Raw genomic sequence first — 25,596 nt, 5'->3', positions numbered from 1 at the left:
TTATAAATTATACTTACACTGAGAAAAAAAAAGAGGGTGCGATTAACTTTTTTTCCTCATTACTTTAACACTTTTTAGGTGTGAAAATATATCAACATTTTTAATGTTAATTTTACACCTTTTGATGGTAAAATTAACATGAAAAAAGGGTAACTTTAACCACCAATACACCTAGAAAGGGTAATATTTACACCGATTTCGGATCAATACCACAGAGTAAAATTAACATTTCCGGAATGTTATTTTAACTTTTTCGGATTTCTCTCAGTGTAACTGTAAATTGTATTTAACTTCTTTGGCAAAATACATGATCTAACTCCGAAATTTCATTCGGAATTTAAAGAACGATTCACTGCATTTCGACGACTTAGAATATAAGTCGAACAATTCGATTTTTTACAAAAATCATTTTATTCGCTTTTTGGATACTTCTTTATACTATCTACGCTATCTACCTTCCCTGTAAATATTATACTTGAAAGATAATTATTTACAAAGTTACAGAAATTTTAAATCTCAAAAATCCTATACTCTGCATGTAAAATCTCAGATTCAAATCGCTCTCCTGTAAAATTTGCCTATTGCGAGTTATTTGTTTCATATTCTGAGCGATCGATTTAACATAAACACAAACAATTTTTAATGAACAGTAATCAATTTTAATAAAAACCTTTATGAATGTTGTACCAGCAATGATATTATTATTATATTATTATTATTATAAACGTTCGAAGGGAGAGTACTTTCCTTTATAAATTTTATAGTTTGCGGTTCACATGCTTTATTTTTACTAAATTGTCACATATTCAATAAACTTTTATGCTTTTATTTTCAAAGAAGTTGTAGCACTGATGAGAAGAATCGTTTATTAAAAATTTATTAACACATTATTTAAAATTCTTTAGGGAGAGGTGGGGCTATATTGAGTTGGGACTACATTGAAAACGCTATTTTTTCGCGTATTTCTAAAGGAAGTTCGGCCTTAACATAATGTAATTTAGATAGAGAATTAAGGTAAAGTCCCCTTAAGTCGACCGGTTCTTCAATTCGACCAGTAGAGTTATTTGTTCAATTTATTTATATTTGCACTAATATTTGGCGTATGATCTTACATTAATAGGTCAATTATACCATAAATAAATACGAATCAGTGATAATTTTATAGAAATTCACCATCAAACATTCAAATATTGACCACCGGTCGAGTCGAGAAACCGGTCAATAAGAGGGCACTTTACCTTATGGTTAGGTCCAACTTCTTTAGTAATATGTAAAAAATAGCGTTTTAGTTATAGCCCTACCTCCCCCTACTTATTTTGTAAATAAAGATACCTTATAGGGCAAGTGATCAAATATTGGGCAATTTTGTATTATCAACAAAAGTTTTGTAGGAAAATCTTCCAATAAAACAAATTTTTATATTAATTCGAAAAGTTTTCGTTGTGGTATATCAATCAGAAAGAAACATAACTGGCCAATTAGCTTTTTATTGAATCAAAAATCATTATAAATCACACCAGATAGATATGTATGCCGAGATTGCTCATCATTTATTCATTTTCTCATTGGTAAGAAAATTTCACTAATTTTAATTTTCTTTTTAAGAATTCAGTTATCAAAGTTAACCTTAGATTATTAAATTTACTAAAATAATGATAACATTGCTAAGAGTTGTACACTAGTCTAAGAATTAAAATCGAAAATAGATAAAATATTGAAAATCAAAATCCTAAATGGATCGAGCTAACAATTATCCTAATCTACCCAAAACACAAAAAAACCAATTGTTTCCAACAAACGAAACTAATAATTTTCCAAAAATATGGAAAATTTTCCTTTGGCCAACAAGTTAAATTAATTTTAGATTTTCGGAAAGAGGAGCTGACCCTATTAATTTTTATTTAAATAAATAATAAGTAATAATTTCAACCCATTAGAAATTTTGATCCATTATAGATTTAGCTTTTCGTGATTTTGACCTTTCAGGATTTTGGAATTCTAAATTTTCGCTTTCCGGATTTTGGTTTTCCGGTATTTTAACTTTTCAGAATCTTGGCTGTCGAGCTTTTGGCTTTTCCAGATTTCAACTCATTCGAAATTCTGGCCCATTCAAGGTTTTGCTTTTCAGGATTTTGTCTCTTTGAAATTTTGACCTCTTCAAGATTTTGGTGTTCGGTATTTTGGGTTTTCAGGATTTTAACTCTTCAGCATTTTTCTTTTCGGGATTTTGGTCCTTTCGAGATTTTGGATTTCAATCCTTTTTTCGAGATTATGAGTTTCGGGTTTTTTTTTATTTTGAGATTTTAGCCCTTACGAAATTTTAGCCTTTTCGAGATCTTGGATTTTAGGGATTTCGACGGCCCATTCAAGATTTTGCTTTTCGAGAATTTGATTTCTTGTAATTTGAAACCTTTCGAGATTTGGCGTTCGGTATTTTGATTTTTCGGGATTTTAAGTCTTCGGTATTTTGGCTTTATGGAATTTCGATTCATTCGGAAGTTTTGGCCCATTCAAGCTTTTCAGGATTTTGACTCTTTTAATATATTGGTGTTCAATATTTTGGCTCTTCGGGATTTTTGTTTTTCGGGATTCCGGACCTTTTGCGATTTTGTTTGTCTGTAATCGTGACTTAGTGGGAATTCTAGCCCATTTAAGTATTTGCTTTTCAAGATTTTGACTTTTTGTAATTATGACCTTTTCGAGATTTTGTCGTTCGGTACTTCGACTTTACGGGATTTTAATTTTTCGGGATTTTGGCTTTTGATCTTTTGCAGTCTTTTGGATTTTGAGATTATGTCCAATTAGTTATCTTAGCCTTTTCAAGATTTTTGCATTTGGGATTTTGAACGGGATTTTATACATATTTGGTGTACATTTGCTGTTAACAGGCATAGCATGATAAATATTTAAGATATTATATTAATGATAATGTGTAGCAGATTTCGTATTCAAACATTTTTACAAGACCTCGATTTATTTTAGGTAATTCAAAGTAAGTAATTTCCAAATTCAATTTAAATAAATAATCCAAATAATCAATTACAAAGCACTTATTTTTATTAAATAAGTATATAGCAATAGGTAATTAATTTGCCTGTTAACGATTTTAGTAAAAGGAGCGGATTCTAATTTTTTAATTATTATTAACAATATTATAATAAAAATTTATTCTATTATCCAATGTTGCTTCTTAAACTTACAGAAACTTTTTAAAAATTTGTTGAAGCTTTGGAATATGTATGAAGTGTTGAGAATCTGTTTATCTATGTTGATAGCTTAGTACAGTGTAATTTCAGAGTTTTTCTTTGTCGACTAAACCATATACTTTGCTATTTCAACAATTTTTTTTCTCTGTGTTACGCGCATTATCAGATTTCTTTATCAAACATATTTTGTACATGCGATGTTTTATTCGGAATCAAGAAGTGATTGATTTTATCAAAAGAATTTCCTATCTCATTCTGAGAATTAAAACTAATCAACTATTTCGCACTCTCTTTTGTTTTCACCGGAATTTTGTCAATAAGCACGTAGTTCTCTAATTTCTCTTTATCTTATAGCATATTTTCAGACATGGAACGCACCACAAATATTCAAATAAATCAGTTGAAAGTGAAATGACAATTGTCCTGACTGTGTTGTAATGCCTATTGTCCACGAAATGTGCACACGAAGAAAAATTCTTCTCATAAATTGCATTAAATTGCCCATCAAGCACTCGCAAATACAAAAGGAAATTACTTATGCAATCAGATGCATTTAATCTCTACTTCAATTGCTGTATAATAATCATAAAAAAATTTATGAATGAGATTCTCTTTCTCAATTCAACTAACCAAAAATTAATTGTATTTTGTTACCTTGATTGAACAACACGATTTGAGAGCTCTTAAAAACAGCACGAGAACTTTCAAACGAATGGTTCTTGTTGGAATTATTGCCTCTGTGCTAACTAAAATACACTTTTTAGAGTGTAATTTATTTTCCAATTGAGACACTTTTCCGACAGAATTCTTGATTATCTGATTGATGATCTGTTTTGCTTGAAAAATAAGAGATACCATAGGCGTTAATAGACATTATTTGGTTTGACAAATAGGCGATTGCAATGCTCAAAGGGGTTAAGAATGCCAATTAGAATTGTGGTGGAAGATTGTAAATAGTTCATCATCATCACAATAATATCATAATTTTCGACCGCTTATCCCTGTTGGGGTCGCGGGTCCATGACATCAATGTTAATGACATCAATGACGCCACTTTAGAAAGATGTTCGGGTTGAAGATCCTGAATTTGAATCAGCCACATTGAAATACTGTCTTGTATCACAATGTAGCCTGTGGGTTTGTATCAAAGATGCCTACAGCGAGCGAACATGCATCATCAAGAAGCACTTACAAAAATAAATTAAAAATAGATTATTAGGGTAAGTTAAGCTAATTTATAACCTGCTCCAAATGGAAATTTTTCGCTACTCCAAATGGAAACGTCATTGTTTTCATAATAAATACAGTACTAAATTATTATATTTAGATATTTCGTTTCGTTTAACATTTATGTCATATTTCTGACTAATTTTTGTTAAATTAAGTGCTAATCTTTATTGTTAACGGTACGAGAAGTTTTCAAATGAAATAGTTACCTATTTCGTGAAAAAATGGTTTTTCTGAAGTGTCTGCAAATGCTTCAATAGGAAACCCCGGAAATATGATTTTTTTTGGAGAGATTTTCTTATTGTTTTAGATGAGAAAGGAGAAAAGACCAGGAATAAGAACAAATCCTGCACTCAGGTTTTGTTAGCCTTTCGTCTCGGTTTCACTTACACTGTTTGTCTCCAATTAGAAACTTTCACTTGTCTCCATTTGGATTAATTTTTTTTCCAATAGAAGCATTTTACGCTCGCGTATTTGTCTTGTATTTGAGAATTTTTCAAATTATATCTGAAGAATTTTCACTAAACAGTAACATTCTAGAAGAATGAAGGAGCAAATTTATGTAATTCCTGCCAGAAAAAATATGAACTTAATGTGTTGAATCTTCTGTTAAAGTTAAAGCGTCTGGAAATGGTTTTGAATTAGGACATTTACCCTATGCTTCATATAGTGATGTTAACGCAGTGGACAGAAGGACCAAAAACGTTGCCGATCTGTAAACGCTCCTGGATAAATATAAAAAATAAGTTCTTGAGGACGTTAAATTTGATTCGGCAATATATTTTCAAGCTCTTAATGCTATTGGAAAAATAAGAAAAATAAGGAAAATAGGTGCCATACGGAAAGACAGACAAAACTCAAAAATCCACTTCAGAAATTTTTCTTTTCCGGCATGAAAGACAGAGTTTTCAGCAATTGTTTACTGCCCCTGCTGTATTCTGTAAACCTCGCCCGTTCTGATTACCACTTGTTCCGATCATTGGAAATTTGGGTGAATGAAAGTTTTCAGGTCCAAAGTTGCCGCGTTTTATTGTTGCAGTGTCCATTTATTGCTAAACAGATAGGTGGTCAGGTAGGCCAGATACTTTGAATAATTTTTTTTTATATTTACTTGAAATTTTCAATCCCGTAATTGGTAAAAAAAAAACAACGCGAACTTAGTTGAGGACCTAGCAATTAAATTATTTATTTATTATTTTATTTAAGGGAAAAGCACCCCGGATCGAAATGTTAAGAGACATGCCCGATATTCAGTTGAAAATATAAGCCTCAAAATACTATTTGGTATTTTAGTGTATGCTAATCGGTATATTAGTGATGCATTTAACTATATCTGTGCATTTGAATTTTACATTTTTATAATAACTTGATAAAAAATAGGTGTAATTACAACTATGTACCCTGTATCTCGGATCGTTAATCAAGTGTCTCACGGAAAATTGATTTTATAAATTAAATCTGAGCTAATGCGCTGCATTCTTGTGATAGGTAAATGGTAAAAAGTAGCCAATAATTTTTAAAAATTCATTTGAATTGGTGCAACAATATGGTAATAACCTGACGATCCGTGGAACACTGTCGATCGCTGGTGCTCTTCCTTTATCCTTTAAATTTTGCAAAAATCTTAAATTCTCACCTTAAACAGATGTCGAAAAATCACAAAATTGTAAATCACAGCATAAACTGATAATTTTTTGATTTTTCTAAATCTGTTTTATGTGACAATTTAAGATTTTTACCTTGGCAAATCTTCAGATACAACTCAAAGTCAAATTATATATTGCCCTTAAGTCAGTCATTGTATTTAAATATCGTAAAATAAAACTTGTAATTTGTTTTTAAGACAATTTTTCAAGGAAATATAGTATTTTTGTAGACTTTGAATAAATTAATTAATGAGGCCATAGTTTTGATCCTTTGGGGAGCCATTCGAAAAGTATATACTTAAGGAATGTTTAAAAAACGCAAATAAATAAATTTTAGATATTTTTCATATACGGAAAAGACCTTCAATAATTTTAAATAACAATTTGTCATAATCAGAGGTTTAACTAATTCTAGAGACCATCGTTTTCAATAGGTTCGGACAAATCTCGTTTTATGAGAAAGGTCTTTAGGGGAAAGGCCAGGGAGTGCGCGAATCCGCGCACACTTGGAGTTGGGAAGTCAACTTACTTTAATGAATGATATAGGAATTTTCCGGATTTCTTGTGACATTCTACGGTTCCCTTCCATAAACAGGAAGAGGACTTGCTAAGATAGGTTCTTGAAATGGAGAACAATGGGCGTCCTATAGCCGTGGATTAGCTGTCCAAAATTGCAAGCAAAGTGTCTAAATTTACAACCAAGGTATCCCAAATTTGAATCAAATTTCCCCTCTACATAGCAATTAATTAATAAACGTATTAAATTTTAGTAAAAACAAAGACGATAAACCGCTTTCCAAGTTTCTAGAAAACTTTTCTGAAAAGAGAGTCACAAAAAATTAATTAGCATTGGATATATCGCACTTCAAACTTAGAACATTGATGCTTATAAGCACCATGTCCAAAATTATGTGCCCTTCCCTAAATCCTGATTAAGTCAAAACCAGTTTCGAAGGATTATGAACAAGGGGTGAATAAGTATGGTCATAATTATAAGTATGGTCATAGTATAATTCTTTTGGACATATCCAATTTTAATCCGAAATTCATTTTTGAATTTTATGCCACTGGGCTAAAACTTTGAATTTATTTATGAATCGGTTAAAATCGTCACTAAACCGATAAAAATAAATACTGAAAATGAGGATTTTACTACAAAACTTAAATAGTAAGAGTAATAAGAATTACAATAATGTATGTAAAAGCGTCACAAGTTCGACTACATCCGATTAGATCTCTCAGTTTATTAAGTAGTAATAAAATGAAATACTTATCTCTACCAAGCGGTCAAAATCTTTTGCCAAGAAGCGCAACATCATTGAATTTATTTATTTTTATTAATTTTTCTTTTTTTTAGTAGGGTGAAAGGAACGCCTGACACTTTAAGAACTCGTGTCAGGACCTATCCTTATCAGAAAACGTAGATTAACGAAAAACGTCATATTATTTACATTTTATTAGATACTTCAAGTAAATTTCAAGATTTTGACAAAAGTGTCAATAGGGGTTCCCTGTCAAAGAGGTGTTCCTTCGACCCTACCTAACTGTATTTCATTATTTTCTAATCGCTATGATTAATATTGTGTTTAAATAAAACAATAAAATTTACTAATATTGAAAAATGGAAACCATGCCAATATCTGCGATGAATAATCATAAATTAATAGAAAGATCAAACATTGGGGAAGCCCCCAAAAGTAAATCAGTGCCCCCCTTAGATACAGTTAAGCTGAAATATTTGCAAATTCGCTAGTTCCGTAAATATTAGTACATTTTATTTTTTCCAGCATGTTTATTTGCAGACAATATTATTATGTTCGAAATTCAAGACAAACAATGCATATTTACATACAAAACAGCCAAATAGATTACTCAACAATTCCTGACAAAAATACAAAAGATAATCTCATTAGAGGTCGATCATGACGCAAAGATGAAGAAGAGATCAATGCACAAAAGATGCCTCTTTTAGTCGTGCAATTATCGAAGTAAATTGGAGTGAAATCACAATATTTCGTGTGAAAATTAAATTATCATGCAATTGATTGAGGTGACATATTGTGAGTGATACTCACGAAGTCGCCCCTAGTTGCTGTGCGTAGTATTTGTAGCGTAAAGAAGAAATTGTGACGAAGATTTGGAACTCAAGAACTCACATGATGTGATCGCATTATTTTACATGTGAATTAATAATTCGCGTGAAGACATCATTTGGATCTTTAGTAAGGCAGAGAAAAGGTTTTTTTCGGTAATACCTAAGAGGAAAAAATGCCGCGAGTGATTAGTCGCTGTGTCGTAGGTATCTCCCCAAAACCGCTTCAATCCAGTTTTGAGTTGATATTAGGGAACAATAGAATAAAATTCTTCGGTGTTTTTTTTATTGTTTTCCTTACCACGAGATAGAAGAAGTAGAGGAAATTAATTCGTATATTTGTATATATTCTATGGAGTTCCATTATAATTGGTTTCTTAATGATGCTACCTGTTGGATATGTTGTTTTCTTTTTTGTGAGTAAAAACCCGGAGAGAAGTCATATGATCGACAGTTTTTTGCTATAACGTAAATTTTTGATCGTGTTGAATACCAAACCCTATAAAAAATCGGCGCCATACCTTAGAGTTTCTGTGATAACAAGTTGGAATTATTTTGCAATAGTCTGTAGAATATTCTAAAGTAGTTCTTCTAAAGATCTTCTGCACATATCCATGGTGTTTTATCACGTTGCTAAAAGGTGTCAATAATTTTACATGTCAAGTATATCCAATATAATCTTAACACAATTGTGGTGTATAGGAATGATAGGAATATAGGGTAAAGCTGGACAATCAATGGTACAAGTTGGACAGGGCTTTTTTCTTGATAAATTTAGTACTTTTTTTATTTATATATTTTTAATGCTTTAGTTTTATAATTTGGTTCCTTATGTTTAAAAAAAAAATAGTACTGTATTTATCAAGAAAAAATCCCTGTCCACCGGCGAATTGTCCAACTTGTATCACTTTACCCTATGTACAATGAAGAACGAAATACTTAGATTTAGAATCAAACTTAGAAAAAATCCTATTTTTTAGATATATTTTGGTTAATATGTAGAAATTTTATCTAAAGAATATGACAAATATTTCCTTAAATATATTTATTTGAAATATTCTAGCGATTATATCCACGTATTATTATCCACGACAAAATGCAACCCTAAAACTTAATTAAATTGCTATATTAAGCTAAAACACTTGCTGAACGCTGATTGGCAAAAATGTTTTGCAAATTGAAACATTTCCAATAAAAAAAATATATTATTAAAAAACAATGCTTTTTATTTATTATTAAAAATATTATTGTGTTTTATTTATTATTAAAAAAACAACAATGTTTTTGAGCAGGTGCTCTTGAAAGCAAAAAAATACGTGTAATAAAAGTTTAAAAATTTATCAGAAAGCAAAGTTTAGGTCCACCGCCGTCTTAGCGTTCATGACCAACCTCCAGAGCCTAACGGTGGAAAAAATAAATTGATGTGAAAACTCTTAAAAACCTTAAATTCTAATTTCTTTCGTTTGTCATCTCTTCTGAGATTTTGGAATTATTAGGGGAAAGTGCGCTACCTTCTGACTACTCATTTTTTTCAATGTTCCTGATGGATTTAACTAATGGCTCTTACTAGAAAATTTGAGGCATAGGACTAGCTATTATATAATGTAATTTTAGAATGTGTTAAATTCATTAAGAACATATTAAAAAAAAATAGTTGTTCGAAGCTTGAGTCGTCCGAAGGTAGCGTACTTTTTCGCAGGGACGAAGAAACACCTGTTCGGCAGGGAACACTAAATAGTAGGAGAGACTGGGGCAAAAAGTCACAAATCGAAAAATTCAAAATTCAATATCTTTCAAGGTAAAAAAGATAGCGGCTCAAATTTTTTTCTATAGATAGCCTCCATAGATCTTCTTCAATGTCGTAAGTTTCTTAGAATTCGAACAAGGAATTTAGAAAATAAAAAATATTGAAATTTTTAGCCCTATTTTTCAAATATTTCCCTTGCAGAAGATAGCAATTATTACCTACTTATTGTCCAAAATTGATGCACTGGTGAATAGTTTCTAAATAACTTGGATTTTTTGAATACGAATCCGAAGAATATTTTAGAATTTCTCAAGAGTTCTTTTCTCCAGAAATCCTTTTATTAAAAATAGCCACTTGGGGTAAAAAGTAACAAAATGTATAGAGCAAAAAGTAACAAAAAAGCGAAGTAATTTCTGATGTCTCACGGCGAAAAGAAACGTTATTACCATGTCTCGCCGCTTGTTGTTTGCATTGGTCAAACGATTTGCAATCTTTTGTGTGTTTTTTTTTTCTAAAATAGCTTGAAAAGCACTTTTCTCGTTTTTTCACTTTTCTCGCAGAGAAAACGCTGTTTTCTGTGTAGATGAATAAATTTTCTATGAAAATATGTCCTCTAGGTATTTTTTCAAATTTACGGAAGCCTGTAATGAAGCGAATCAAAATATGATAATACCCAATGTCTGGTACTATTTGCCCCAGCATTTTTGAGAACAGTCACAAAATTACCTTTTAGAAATTGGCTCGATAAACGTATTTCCTTACAAAATAGAGGAAAATTACTTTCACAAAGTTGTAGAGCGGTAAATTTCCTATAAAACTGCGCTAATTAGAAATTTTTGAAGCGCACGAGTATCTTGTAAAAAAATAAAATATCCATTTTGTTACTTTTTGCCCCAGTCTCCCCTAGTAATTTCGTCAAAATATTGAAATTTATTTTATGTATCTTAATAAAATGCAAATAATATGAAGTAATTTAACATTTTTTTCAATAATATATCTTTCCCTATAAAGTAAGGTGTTTCTGTAAATTTTACTTTGATAATAATTAAATAATAAAGGTATAAATATTTCAATTAACAAGAATGCAATGTTCTTCGGACAAGGGGATGTGCTGGGGATTTTTTAACACATTTATTATTAGCCAAAATATATAAAGTCTTCCACATATCTACTTCTTTGCTGTAGATAACCGTTTTATCTTTCAGTTTATGGCAATAAATACATTAAAAAAATTGATCCAGAGTCAATTTTAATTAGATAAAAAAATAATAAGATTTTTCCAAATTCTTTAATCAAATTCTTATTAATAAGATTTATTTTTGATTCTCATTAGCCGTCGACTTTGCATGGATACAAAATGGATATTTCTACGCCTCATTGTGGACATTCCCATGTAATTTTAATCGACGCAGAAGACCTCTTTTTATAGAGAAGATGGACAACATTCAATGAACCCTCGTGATCAGTGATTTTTTTACAATAAAAAAAGTAATTTGGTATTCAAACGACTTTTTACCAGAGCCAGAAAGAAATCACGTGAGATTTTTTAGCACTAGTCTTTTTTTCGCGAAGATTGTCATAAAGTACATGAAGATGAAGATCCCACACAACTCAATGAATTGCTTGAGTTGGTCTTATCAAGTGCCGTAATTGAAAGAAATGATGCGAAGTGAGGCAAAAAAAATGTTAACAGACAGGTAATTTACCTTGACAATCCAAATCATTAATTTATAGCGATTCAATGACAAAATCATATGATTCGTATCAAACGCATTCTTTATCAATTTCTGGGGGAGAATTTTGGGAGTCTTCAGGCTTTTTTATCAATTTCTTATCTCTCTTTCTTTTTGCAAAATAAGAAAATGACCTATTGCTAGGAGAATTGCAGGGAAATTTGTGGAGAATCCCATGGCATAGTGATGCCTAAAGAACAAATTGAATACAAATTTATTTAATACTAGAGTAGTAGAGCAATAAAAATCAAAGTCATACTAAATCACTGGCAAAACATAAATTGAAACACTTGATCTCAAGTACATTATAATCCACTTGCTTACACCATATACATCACAAATATATTCTTCACTATATTGTACCATTTATGCAAATTTGGCATTCTTTCAATCGATTATTTTGAATAAATTACCCACCGCCCTTTCATCTGCTCTCACTTATAGGCATATTAATTGATATTATTCTTTTTTTATTATTTTTTAAATGACTGTAATAGAGCTCCTTTTCCCCTCCCAGCAAATCCATTGCAAAACCACATCTTTTCGGTCTTGATCTCATTCCACAGGGGAAAAATAGCAATTAATACTTTTCCTCCTTCAATGATAGTGAATTGTTTTCTTTACAGCTACAGATGCTGGAGACAAAACATCAATAAAAAAAAGATAGCAATCAGAAAGAATTTCAAGAACTTTTGAGAAATTGTGGAAGGAAATAAGTATTTTATGATGAAAAACTGGTTTTCGAAAATATACGCAAATCCAAATACAATTTAAGAATGCTCGTGGGAAATATTGCGAATTTTTTTAAGCTTTCGAAGGCAGTTTGAACTGGAAATTGGTGGAAATTTGGGGAATGACGTATTGGGAGCATGACGTGATCACTAAAAGATTTCACGAAATTGGAGAGATGCCTACATCTTTAACAATTTTAACATGTAAGTTAATTTAATAAGATATCAATATAAGATCTTTTAAACTGGGTAGCAGACATTCCGAGATGTATGAAATGGAAAATGATAATAAAGCATTTCAGTCACATTTTCAGTAAATTCAAAATATATCACAAAAAATGCATAACAGTTTTTTTTAATGATTTTAAACACCTAATTTGGACGGAAAGTAGGTTATATCAGAAACTTCTTTGAATCCCATTTAGGTTATTTTATTTTCTGGTACTAAATGTGTTCTAATTGCAAATAAGGCTAAATCATTCATCTTGATTGCAGATAGGATAAATCTAAGGTATTCTGTGAAAATATATTGATAAGCATAACTGGTTTGCATAAAAATTATTTGTAATTAAAAAGACGAAATATAAGTCACTTAATTTTAAATATTTCCATTCCATTGAAAAGTGAAAACCTTTTTTCCAGACATTTTTTTAGTACATGACTCTCCTCATTGGCTTCTCCATAATAGTCTTTTTCTTTGTATCGGTTCCTATCACGACTGTTGTGGTAGTTTTAGAACACGATGAGGACGGGGAAAAACAGTCGTGACACGAACCAAGATAAAGGAAAGTCGATAATGCATAAGAACTTGAGAATAGTCACACTGAGAGAAATCCGAAAAAGTTAAAATAACATTCCGGAAATGTTAATTTCACCCTGAATTATTGATACGAAATCGGTGTAAATAATACCCTTTTTAGGTGTATTAGGGGTTAAAGTTATCCTTTTTTCATGTTAATTTTACCCATTTTACCCTTAAAAAGGTGTAAAATTAACATTAAAAAATGTTGATATATTTTTACACCTAAAAAGTGTTAATGTTATGAGGAAAAAATGTTAATCGCACCCTCTTTTTTTCTCAGTGCATGTACTAAAAATATATTCAGGAAAAGATCGCCCCTTATAATTTTCCATTGCAACAATACCATAATTCCATATTATTTAGCACATGACTGTACTAAAAACAATTCTAAGAAAAATATTTTCTTTTGTTAAAATTTTTATGTTTAATTAGATATAAGTATTTTGAGATAATAAATTTTTTATTATAAAAAAATGTTCAGGAGAAAGATTGACCCATTTTATTTTTCATTGGAATAGCACTTTAAGTCTATTTAGCACATGACTGTACTAGAAACAATTCTAAGCAGACCCTTATTGTGTTAAATTTTTTACGTTGAATTAAATAAAATCATTTTGAGATAATAAACTTTTTAATGTAATAAAATGTTCAGAAGAAAGATTGCCCCCTTTAATTTCTCAAGGGAATCTTATCATAATTCTATGTTTTAGTACGTTTCTGTACTAAAAGCAGTTCTAACCAGAATCTTATTTTGTTTAAATTTTCATTCTGAATTAGAGAAATACATTTTGATCCAATAAATTTCAGAATTATTCTTAACTATATTTTCGAAAAAGGTTTTTGGGTAACATAGGCAACGTACATAGCCAAATCAATTCTTCATTTTCCAAACTAGACTAAGGCTGATCCTCGAGAATATTTAGCCTGTGATATTTGGCAGTATTGGCTTTATCCCAAAGTTTCCTACTCTGAGGGCTTAGGACCATCGATTAGAGGTTCTTTGCATAAATTTCCTTTACCTTATCTTTTGATGCTACATTTTACAAACTAAATATTTTTGAACTCCAGCTAGAATCTATTTGGGCCCTTATGACCTCTACACAATAGTAGAAATTTCTTTAAAAATGCCTTTTTAAAGAAAATTTCTCTATCCTTGTACGCAGAAACGTCAGAATTTTTTTAAAAAGGCCATTTTTGACGGAAATTGCTTTTCTAGTGTGTAGACGCCATTACACACTACAAACGAAATTTGGTATTAATTGGTATTCATAAAATATAATTTTGGAGGCTTTTATCTAGAACTTTCCACTGAAATGAATTAATACTGCTTTGAAAATTAATTTATTCGTGAACTTACAGCAGTGTAATATACAAGAATAATTCACTAGAATCGTGCATATTGACTTTACTCACGAAAGCTTTCATCTTACAAATAATTTTAATTAACATTATTACACATGAACTGCGATATAATTTAAAAATAGTTTAATTTTCGATAAAATGCACTGCACATGCTAAATATCTGCATTAGAGGAAACTGGGGCACCACCAAACACTAATTTTTATTTCTAAACTACTTGGACTATCTCGACCATTTCTTCAGTAGACAAGCATCCCTGTAATGTCTATAAATTTCTATAAGTCTTGTCATCTAAAGTCGAATATTCGATTAAAAAATCTCAGTGTTTGCTGGTACTCCGTGTTTGGTGGTGCCTGAGTTTCCCCTACAACCCTCCAAAGTTATGATTTTTGGACTTTAAGAGTAAATCTATTCAGAGTAAAAGATTGTAAAGCGGTCTTCAGACTAGAGGTTTAGCCCAGTTCATTTTTTATTCAATTCAAGGGAAGTAATTTCTTATGGATTTGGCATAACAAATTATCAGGTATGTTCTAAAACATACGACCTGAATTTTTAGTACAATTGAAGTGAATTGGTCAGAGTATTGGCTTCTTTGGAACAGTAGCATTTCATATTTGATTAAAATTCAATCTTATCATTTTTACAAGTTCTCAGACATGTTCTAAAATTACTTTTTTAAATTTTTAGGAGAAAGGAGAATCAATAAGCGTATATAAGTGTAATTTTATTTAAATTAAATTCAATTTTTCCATCAGAATTTAGTTACATATTTCAATAAGCTTTCATACATGTTCTAAAAACATTGCCTTATTTTTTTTAGAACGTTTCAAATGAATTAATGTAAGTAATAATGTTATTAAGTTTGCTTGCAGTCTAAGAAAATTATTTAACACTAAACCTACCAAGGCCCGGTCAAATTGACCGGTTTAAAATTAATACATATTTCAACGGTACAATGTCACTATCAAACTTTATGAATCTCTTAAAAAATGCATGTAATATATTTTTCAGTGCTTAAATTTTAATTTTTTGCTCTTTTCCAAGACAAACTTGTTGAGTATTCTACCCTACCGCGGTTTGTCATTTGACCGAAAAACGACCAAAAACGGTCGGTAGGTTTAGTGTCAACCTAATTTAATTTTTCTTGAATTTGGCTCCGTTTTTCTTAAACTTCTCAGGCATGTTCTAAAAACATTGTCCTTAACTTTTAGCACAATTTAAGAGAATAATTAAAAGTAATGACTCTTCAAAGCTGGCAGGTTTACAACAACATTTTAATAAAATTCAATTTTGCTTTAATAAATTGGCTTCATTCCCTACAAGTTATTAGACATGTTCTAAAAGTACTGAATCAATTTTTTAGTGTTATTCAAATGAACTAATGAAAGTGGTGTTTTTTTTCAGGCCTGCACGGTATAACAATATGATTGAACTTAAATACAATTTTACTTTAAGAACTGTTCTTATATTTTTCACAAATTCTCAGACGTGTTCTAAAAACATTAAAGTAATGGCTTTATCAAGCTTGCACATAACCAACATAACTTTAACTAAATTCAATTATACTTTAATAGCTTATTGGATTAATTTTTCTACAAATTCTTAGACGCGTTTTAAAAGTACTGAATCAAATTTTTAGTACAATTCAAATGAATTGATGTAATTTCAGGCCTTCAGATTAAAATATTTTTTTAATATTATTTACCACATATTTTATTTTTCCTCAAGAACTTGACTTTAGGTTTTTACAAGTTCTCAGACATGTTCTAAAAACACTGTCCTAATGTTTTAGTACAATTTGAGAGAATTAATAAAGGTCATATAAGTAATGGTTGCTAAATAACATTATTTTACCTAAATTCAATTATGTTTTAATAACTTGACTTCATTCTTCTACAAGTTCTCAGACATGTTCTAAAAAATACTGAATTTATTTTTAGTACAATACAATTGATTTAATGAAACAGACGCTTGTTTTAGGCGTTTAGCCTAATAATATAAAATTTAACTAAAATGCAATTTTGCTTTAAGAACTTGACCATGTATTTTTTCAAGTTCCCAGACATGTTCTAAAAATATTGAATTTATTTTTTAGTACTTAAAATGCAAATTAATGAAAGCAATGGCTATTTAAGTCTGAAACTTAACATTATTTAAGTGAAGATGTTTTAAATTAATGAAATAAATTAATAAATAAATTAAATTAATGTTTTAAATTTAAATTTTTAAATTAATTAAACTTCCTGATTGTTTAGAAATTATAGATGTTCGAAAACCTAATTAAATTTTCAGTCTGAATGCTTGTCTGAATGCCATTTAAGGGAATCAAACGTATATTGCCGAATTATTTTAAACGATCTTGATGGGATAATTTTTGAGGAGGTAGAGGAGGTAGTTCCTTAATTTAAGAATGTTATACCGCATTTTTATTTTGTGAATTCTTTGCACACACTCTGCCTTCGAATTCTGCATATTCTCTCAATATTTCTATGAATTTCTTTCTTTCTATTGAATATCATTTAATTTTTTCAAGAAATGTGTGACTAGACTAGGAATAAAGGAAAAATATGAAGTGTTCGAATCCGGAGTGTGTACGAAGCCAGAAAGTCTTCCCCTATACAGCCAATTTTACATCAAAATATTTATTAAATGCGATATCTCTTCAAAAGATCTTTTAATGATCTTCCCAAGTGATGCTCCAATTTTCCATGGAGATCACTTGAAAATTTATTTTTTATCGATTACGAAACAATTGCTCAGCGAATTGAAATTGCGATAAAATGTATCAAGAATTTGAAGAAAAACATTTTCAATGTCTCCAGCGATACACGAAGCAGTTTCCTCCAGATTTCATTGAAATACACGGCATCAGACGAAAGAAAGCACATTTTCACGTGAGCAGACAGTGATAAATTTTTTTTTTAAAGAGATCTTTTGTATTTACTCACCAGAGTATTTTGATATCCCCATCCGGTATCTTGTCCGGATAGTTTTAGGGGAAGTGGTGAGTCCATTTTGAGGATTTGTGCTGCTAAATCCGGGTCATCTTTCCCATCTTTCGATTTTAGCAATGCCATCGTTGAGATATTTTAACACAGAATTCAATTAAAAATTAAATTTGTAGTCACTGATACACTTAAACACGAACTTTTTTGATGAAACTTTTGGAGGAGAGTCTATTCACATTTTTGATAGTGGATTTTCTTTGTGAGACTGATCAGTATTTGGGGCGTCCATCCAAAAACAAAAAAAATATGTTTCTCTCTGGCAGTCACTTATCACTTGACTGACAAAAGATCTTGTTGATCAGTCAACAAATTTATTGACCAAGATTATAACAACAAGTTGAAAAAAATATTTTTTTTAATTATCACACAAAAATGTTCACTTGTTCGAGGATCGGGAGACAGGAATGTGGAAAATATTTGTGGGCAAAATTGAAATTATTTATACTCTGAGATCATCGACAGCGACAGTTGGTTCATTTGATTATGCCTCTTTTCACTGATCGTCAGTTAATGATCATCTATGCTGATCTTTTTGTGATATTCCCAAGAATTACTTTCACGCACCACGATCAAATGATATCATTTTCGAGGTAGGTTTTTCCCGCAAAATCTCCGCCCAATGTGGCTTATTTGAAAAGCACGGCTGTATTTCAACTACTTAATACCTTTTATGACAACCATTGAAGTGATCGTACATTTAGAGATCATTAAATGTAAAGTGTATGATGCAATTGCATTTAGCACTTTGGATAAATAGGTGATCAATTTGTCTCCTCTCTGGTTCGCCTCCAATTCGATTGATCAGTTAATCAAATACCGGGAATGATCGTGATCGTGTTTAGCTTTTTATGACGATTGACACTATAAATGTTTGAGTACACAATTGAAGATCATTCGGCTCTCTTTATTCAGTTCACTTGGAATGTAAAGAAAATTCTTCACTTTGGAACACAATTTTCTCTTATGGAAAATTCCTGGAGAAAATTCTGGAAGGTCAGACGTTTGCTTATTTTTTTTAATTGTTCCAAGATCCAATTACAACTTACAGCACAATTTTAGCTATCACACAGAAAAAAAAACAAAACACCAAACAGTCTTGGAATGAGAAAATGTGCAGCAAATGCAAGAGAATTTTTGAATTTATTTCTCTTCTTGTTTTAAATACCGTACAATACACATCTCAACGATAAAATGATCAGTAGCTGATTAAGTCACACTTGGGAACACTCCAGCTAAATACACTGACAGACTTCCTTCAGAGATTGATAAGGCACTTGAGAAATTTCAATAGCACACATTTTCCCCCCTGAAATGGGAAAAAAAAGCTCCAAGCCCAGAGAGATGATCTGTCTGGTGATCATGCGCGATCGCAACTAAATGTTGATGTACACGATCAACGGGAGTATTTATGATCGAGCCGGATTGGTTTTTCGGAAGTTATTAAACCATCCAGTCCAAGAACTTTGGGAAAAATGAACTGGAGGAGAGTTCCGCTGACACTATACACCACTCTTAATCCCCACTTTGCTTCTCTCTCTCTTGGAAGCTCCGTCGTCAGCTGACTCTTGACTCAGAGTGGCCCCAACACTTGCAATGCTGTTCAATTTTTATCAAACACTTCACTTTACACTATCACATACAATTGCTTGAACAATAAAAAAAAGAACATCGGTTGTTGAGTAAAAAGAATACATAAATTCTAAAACTTACAATTTGCCACAGGGTTATTTAGACAAATTGCAATGGTTTTGTGCTGCATTAAGAAACTCATTATTCATAAATTACTCGGATTGACTTAAGATTTTATTGACTTCCAGATTGGATTTGTATACTTTAATCGTGCACTGATGCTTTAAAAACGATTGATTCACCTGTAACCTGGCCGGTAACCCAAAAGAAATGTACAAGGGTTAACCAGAAGACCTCAGGAAATTTTAAAAATATAGGGGAAACTGGGGCACCACCAATCACGGGGTACCACCAAACACTAATTTTTATAACTAAACTACTAGGACTATCTCGACCATTCCTTCAGTGGACAAGCATCCCTATAGTTCCTATAAATTCCTATCGGTCTTATCGTATGATATCCAATATCCGATTAAAAAATCGCATTGTTTGGTGGTACCCCGTGTTTGGTGGTGCCCCAGTTTCCCCTACAGAAATTATATAAAAACTCGAAAATCTGTAAATGAAAAAAAAATAACTAGCTCACGATATTTAAAGGAAGGAGTTGATTTAACAATTGCCTTAAATAAATCGAAAAAAAAACAACCCAAATTCGATCAAATCTTTCATTTAAGCATATCCTTTATCACCAATAATCCTTAATTTGTTATTGTTTTTCAACTAAGTTCTATCTTCAGATATTGTGGGTAATTTTAAGTAGGGGAGACCGGGGAGATTTGGGACACTTTTTCACGTTTTGACTTTGAGACACTATTCCAAAAAATCACGATAGCGTATTATAATTTTATGCGGTCTATAGAATACTTATGGGTATTGACTTTATAAAAAGTACTCGATAGAACTTGGAAAACAAATTAGTTTTCTTGGAGAAGATAAAACATTTAACTTGACGCTTTGTCCCAAACCTCTCCGATTTGAGGCAGTATGGGACGCATTTTTTCTCGCATAATTTGCATTATTGGAGCATGTTAATTAATTTTAAGTACTAGATAAAAAATATTTCTAATAGAAATTAAAATATTTAATCTTTTTTTCATACTTAGAAATTAATATCAATTTTATTTGTGGAGCTCAGAGGCAAAATGACACATATCCTATGCTTTAACCATAGGATATGTGTCATTTTGCCTCTGAGCTCCACATTTGTACAGTAGAGTTATTCATTGTCAATCAATTATTTAAAGTATTTTCTTCTTATTATCCATCTACCTTTCTTTGCTTTTTTTATTTTAAATATTGCAATCATGATCATCAAATTCCTCAAGCGAGTAGATTTTCTTGCAACTCTTAGTTTTGAACTCATTAATCGATTCCTGTTTGATTTTACGACAGCTGCATGGTACCTGTTTTCTCATTATTTCTCTGAATTAGCTCTCGCCTTGCCTTTTCTGGAGAATTTGTTCGAGAAATTTTCGAAAAAAATAGTTTTTAACTAGATTGGGCAAAGATCGAATATCCTCTGAGAAGGAATTATTGATTCCCAAGACAATGACGGTTTAATTGTCCCTGTAGTTAGAGAAATCTGCTCCACTGATAAACTTTGCACAAGAGGTAGATTTTCAGTTGAAACTGGGCATTACTCTTCATTTTGACAATAAACAATTGCATACCACCTACAATCTTGTCGAAAATCAATGCCCCATTCATCCCCTTTCAGGTATCCCAAACATCCCCACGTGTAGTTTTGGTATTTAAAACCTTTATGTAAAAAACAAGAGCGTATAATCTCTGAAACTTTTATAAAAATATGTTCCCAGATTGCACTGCTAGGTAATAAGATAAAAAAGTTTTGATTATATATCGCTGATATAAAATACAAAGAAGAAAACTGAGATGTCAAAATATACGATTTTTATCAATTTTTAAAAAAATGTTCATGGAATTAAAACAATAAAACTTAGGATATCCATTCTTTTAGTCAAGATACATCTTAATATTGCCTACGATTGAGTACCACACTACCCCTGTCCCAAACCTCCCCGGTCTCCCCTATTTATATTCTGTATTCGCCAGTGAAATGCCTAATGCTTTTTCTTTCAATTTACTGTAGGGGAATTCTGTAACAATTCGGCAGTCATATGACAAATTGCGTTCGAATTTCAGGAGAGCTCTTTTCGAAATTGTAATTCTACATCCATGACATTGTCATTTTAGTTCACGTGAATTCTATTAAACAAATCAACCAAGATGGATTGTATTTGCATGAGATCACTTAAGTAAAGAGATTTTATTAAAAAATCAATTATTTTCATTTTCGAACGTATGTGATATAAGAAAAAAGCTCGATTGGCATTGTCAGGAGGCATATTCTTTTATTTGAGAGTTTCTCATATGAGTACAAAAATCGAGAAACACTTCGGAATACTCGATTCAATCTCACTAAAATAAAGCGCATTCCTCGATCTTCATACTCACGTTAGAAATTCCCGAATAGGGGAAAGTACTCTCCCTTCGAACGTTCATGCCTTCGAATAATGTGAATTTTCTTTAAGTTTTCCTAAAAGACTCAAACATTTCTATTAAATATTAGTTAGATTATTATCAATTATTGATAATTATATGACAATCATGTGGAAATCTCATAGAAAAAGGAAAAGAAATTCACATTATTCGAAGGCATGAACGTTCGAAGGGAGAGTACTTCCCCCTAGTAGAAAAGGTAGAAAATATGCCCCTGGTATGAATTCCGAGATGGTGAGTTTTTCACGTGAGAAATTCACGACTCTGAGATCACCTTTAGTAAACATTTTGTCAAGCTTTTGTAAAAACTTTCATGTGAATTCTTAAATGCTGTAAGTATTGCACGGGACACTTTTTGTGAAAGCTTCACCAAACTCTTACGGGAAATAAACTAAAAACCGTGAATTTCTCGCGTGAAAAACTCACGCAACTTAGAAGTCATACTCAGAGGGCAAATTCTGCTATTCGGGAATTTCTCATATGTACAAAAATCGAGAAATGTGCATTATTTGAGAGTAGGTCGACTCGATTTTTCCTTAACAAAAATTAGTGTGTTTCTCAATTTTTGTACACATTTTTGAAAGTCTCGAGTAGCAGAATTAAAATAAATAACTTTTCATTCTATTTGCAGCAATTTTAAATGTTAAGTGTATAAATTAGACCCAATTTTGTAAAGATTTAGTGTTTTTACCGTTTTTACTGACCATAGTTAGATAATTTACTGCTCATTTTTAATATTTTACTGCCCGTTTCGAAATTTTTACCGCTCGTTTGGTTTTTGCCGTTTTGGTCATGAGAGTAATTCTGTAATTTTTGTGACATTGTCACACTTGAGTTCGAAACCTGGGGACATATTCACAGCGAACAGACTGGGCTTTTCTACATGGTCATTGCTTTTTTACGCCTTCATTGCTTTTTTACACATGGAAAAAGTAATCAGAAATTGGGCCACAAAACCAATTTTTGGACTAATTTGATATTTTTTACGCCTTATGAGACAATATTCCTTAAAAAGAAAAAGATATATTAGTAAAATTTTCCGATTAAAAGTACCTTGAGAAAAGAGCAAAGAGCAATTGACCGGTCAATTGCTTTTTGCTCTTGATTCAAGGTGTTCAGATTTGGCAAATTTTACTAATAAATCATTTTCTTTTTAAAGAATATTGTCTCTCAAAGAACGGAAGAACATCAAATTGGTGCAAAAATTGGTTTGATGCCCCAATTTTTTAAATATTTTTCCCACGTGTAAAAAAGCAATGAAGGCGTAAAAAAGCAATGACCATGTAGAAAAGCCCAGTCTGTTCGCTGTGAATATGTCCCCAGGTTTCGAACTCAAGTGTGACAATGTCACAAAAATTACAGAATTACTCTCATGACCAAAACGGCAAAAAACAAACGAGCGGTAAAAAATTCGAAACGGGCAGTAAAATATTAAAAATGAGAAGTAATTATTTAACTATGGTTAGTAAAAACGGTAAAAACACTAAATCTTTACAAATTTGGGTCTAATTTATACATTTAACATTTAAAATTGCTGCAAATAGAATGAAAAGCCATTTATTTTCCCTTTGCCAAAATTTGAGCGATAATATCACTGTTTCAATTTTTTGTTACTGCTCAATTTTTACTTTTTTTTAAACACAAAACTAATTCATAAAAATTCATTTGACTTACCAGAATTCTCTGCAACTTTTACGAAGCACCTTGTATTGACTATTTCCTCACTTTCACAACTACATTCCCAAATCGCCTTTAAGAGATTTTTGCGAACAAATGAGGCACGGAAAATATGAATAATTGCTTATTTACACAGAAACACACGCATTTGAACTGAAAAATAGCACCATCGTAAATGTAAATGCGGACAATTCTGCAAATAGGATTAGTCCACTGATAAATCATTCGTCACCAAAAAAAAAAGCTTTTCGTCACTTTTCAAAGTTCTTTATTCAATTCTCATTTTACCATTACATATTTTTCTGGGGGAGGAAACATTAGTTCTAGTTTAAAAAAATGGGGGAAAAATTAAATATCTAAAAAAAATCAGGAAACACAAATTTTTCACATTCTTAATACGTATTAATGACTTAAAAAATTATTCCAAAATGATAGAGACAAAAATTACATGGTAATTTATTATCATTGGATATCACCCTTATCTGTGATTTTCCATACCCAAAAAAAACCTAGTAGAATTAGCATCGTAAAGTATCTTTTTGTCTGTTTTCTTCCTCAGTGTCTCCGGTGAATTTATTTATTTATTTATTTTTTTGTTTCGGAACACAAACAAGATTTATTATCTCATGCTTTTTTTTAATTCTTTTTATTTATTCAAAGTTTAAAACCATTTAATTATGAATGATTTCCTTTCTTATCATCTACACCAAGATAAGTCAATAAACTTTAAATTTTTGTGAGAAATCTACACAGAAAAAAATAATTTGTAAAATTGTTCGTAAATGTTTGTGAAATCCTATGGCGGAGTTACAAAATGTTTGTGAATCGTATAACCGACAAACAAGTTCGTAAAATTTTGTACTTTTTTCACAAAAATTGTTCGTAAAATGATCATTTGACGAACATTTTTTTTATACTTTTACAAACATTTGTTCGTAAATGTTCGTAAACACACAGAAAACTGTTCGTAAAATTTTGTCATTTGTTCGTATTTGTTCGTAAATTTTTGCCAAACAAAAATTTACGAACAAATACGAACAAATGACAAAATTGTACGAAACACACAGAAAAATGTTCGTAAAATTCTGTCATTTGTTCGTATTTGTTCGCAAATTTTTGCCAAACAAAAATTTACGAACAAATGACAAAATTGTACGAAACACAGAAAAATGTTCGTAAAATTTTGTCATTTGTTCGTAAATTTTTGCCAGACAAACAAAAATTTACGAACAAATGACAAAATTTTACGAACATATTTTTGTTTGTTTACGAACATTTACGAACAAATGTTTGTAAAAGTACAAAAAATGTTCGTCAAATCAAATGATCAAATGATCATTTGACGAACATTTTTTATACATTTACAAACATTTGTTCGTAAATGTTCGTAAACACACAAAAATATGTTCGTAAAATTTTGTCATTTGTTCGTATTTGTTTGTAAATTTTTGCCAGACAAACAAAAATTTACGAACAAATACGAACAAATGACAAAATTTTACGAACATTTTTCTGTATGTTTACGAACATTTACGAAAAAAGACAGTTTCAGTTTACAGTTCGTAAAAGTTTGTAATTTTGTCACAAAAATTGTTCGTAAAATGATCATTTGACGAACATTTTTTTATACTTTTACAAACATTTGTTCGTAAATGTTCGTAAACACACAGAAAAATGTTCGTAAAATTTTGTTATTTCTTCGTATTTGTTTGTAAATTTTTGCAAGATAAACAAAAATTTACGAACAAATGAAAAAATTGTACAAAACACACAGAAAAATGTTCGTAAAATTTTGTCATTTGTTCGTATTTGTTCGTAAATTTTTGTTTGTCTGTTTTGTTTGTTTGTTTGTCTGGCAAAAATTTACGAACAAATACGAACAAATGACAAAATTTCACGAACATTTTTCTGTGTTTCGTACAATTTTGTCATTTGTTCGTATTTGTTCGTAAATTTTTGTTTGTCTGGCAAAAATGTACGAACAAATGACAAAATTTTACGAACATTTACGAACAAATGTTTGTAAAAGTACAATAAATGTTCGTCAAATGATCATTTTACGAACAATGTTTTTGAAAAAAATACAAACTTTTACGAACTTGTTTGTGGATTATACGATTCACGAGCATTTTGTAAGTCGTCCATAGGATTTCACAAACATTTACGAACAATTTTACAAAACATTTTTTTCTGTGTAAATGAATTAAAATGATGAAAA

The 25,596-nt window shown here is 30.8% G+C and overlaps 1 protein-coding gene across 1 annotated transcript in view; it reads right to left on the bottom strand.

Moving 5' to 3' along the window:
- LOC129800052 (chloride channel protein 2) overlaps positions 1-19,181 on the bottom strand; it is a 56,335-nt gene extending 37,154 nt beyond the window's left edge. The window contains exon 1 of the mRNA XM_055844418.1: positions 17,493-19,181. Coding sequence (XP_055700393.1) covers positions 17,493-17,621 — 129 coding nt within the window. The 5' untranslated portion in view covers positions 17,622-19,181. The remainder of the gene's footprint in view (positions 1-17,492) is intronic.
- Between the last annotated feature and the right edge of the window lie 6,415 nt (positions 19,182-25,596).

Source organism: Phlebotomus papatasi, chromosome 1, assembly GCF_024763615.1.
Source record: "Phlebotomus papatasi isolate M1 chromosome 1, Ppap_2.1, whole genome shotgun sequence".
In the NCBI taxonomy this organism is placed as follows: Eukaryota; Metazoa; Arthropoda; class Insecta; order Diptera; family Psychodidae; genus Phlebotomus; species Phlebotomus papatasi.
Note: the sequence above shows the minus strand (reverse complement) of the source record. Positions and strands in the feature narration are given on the sequence as shown.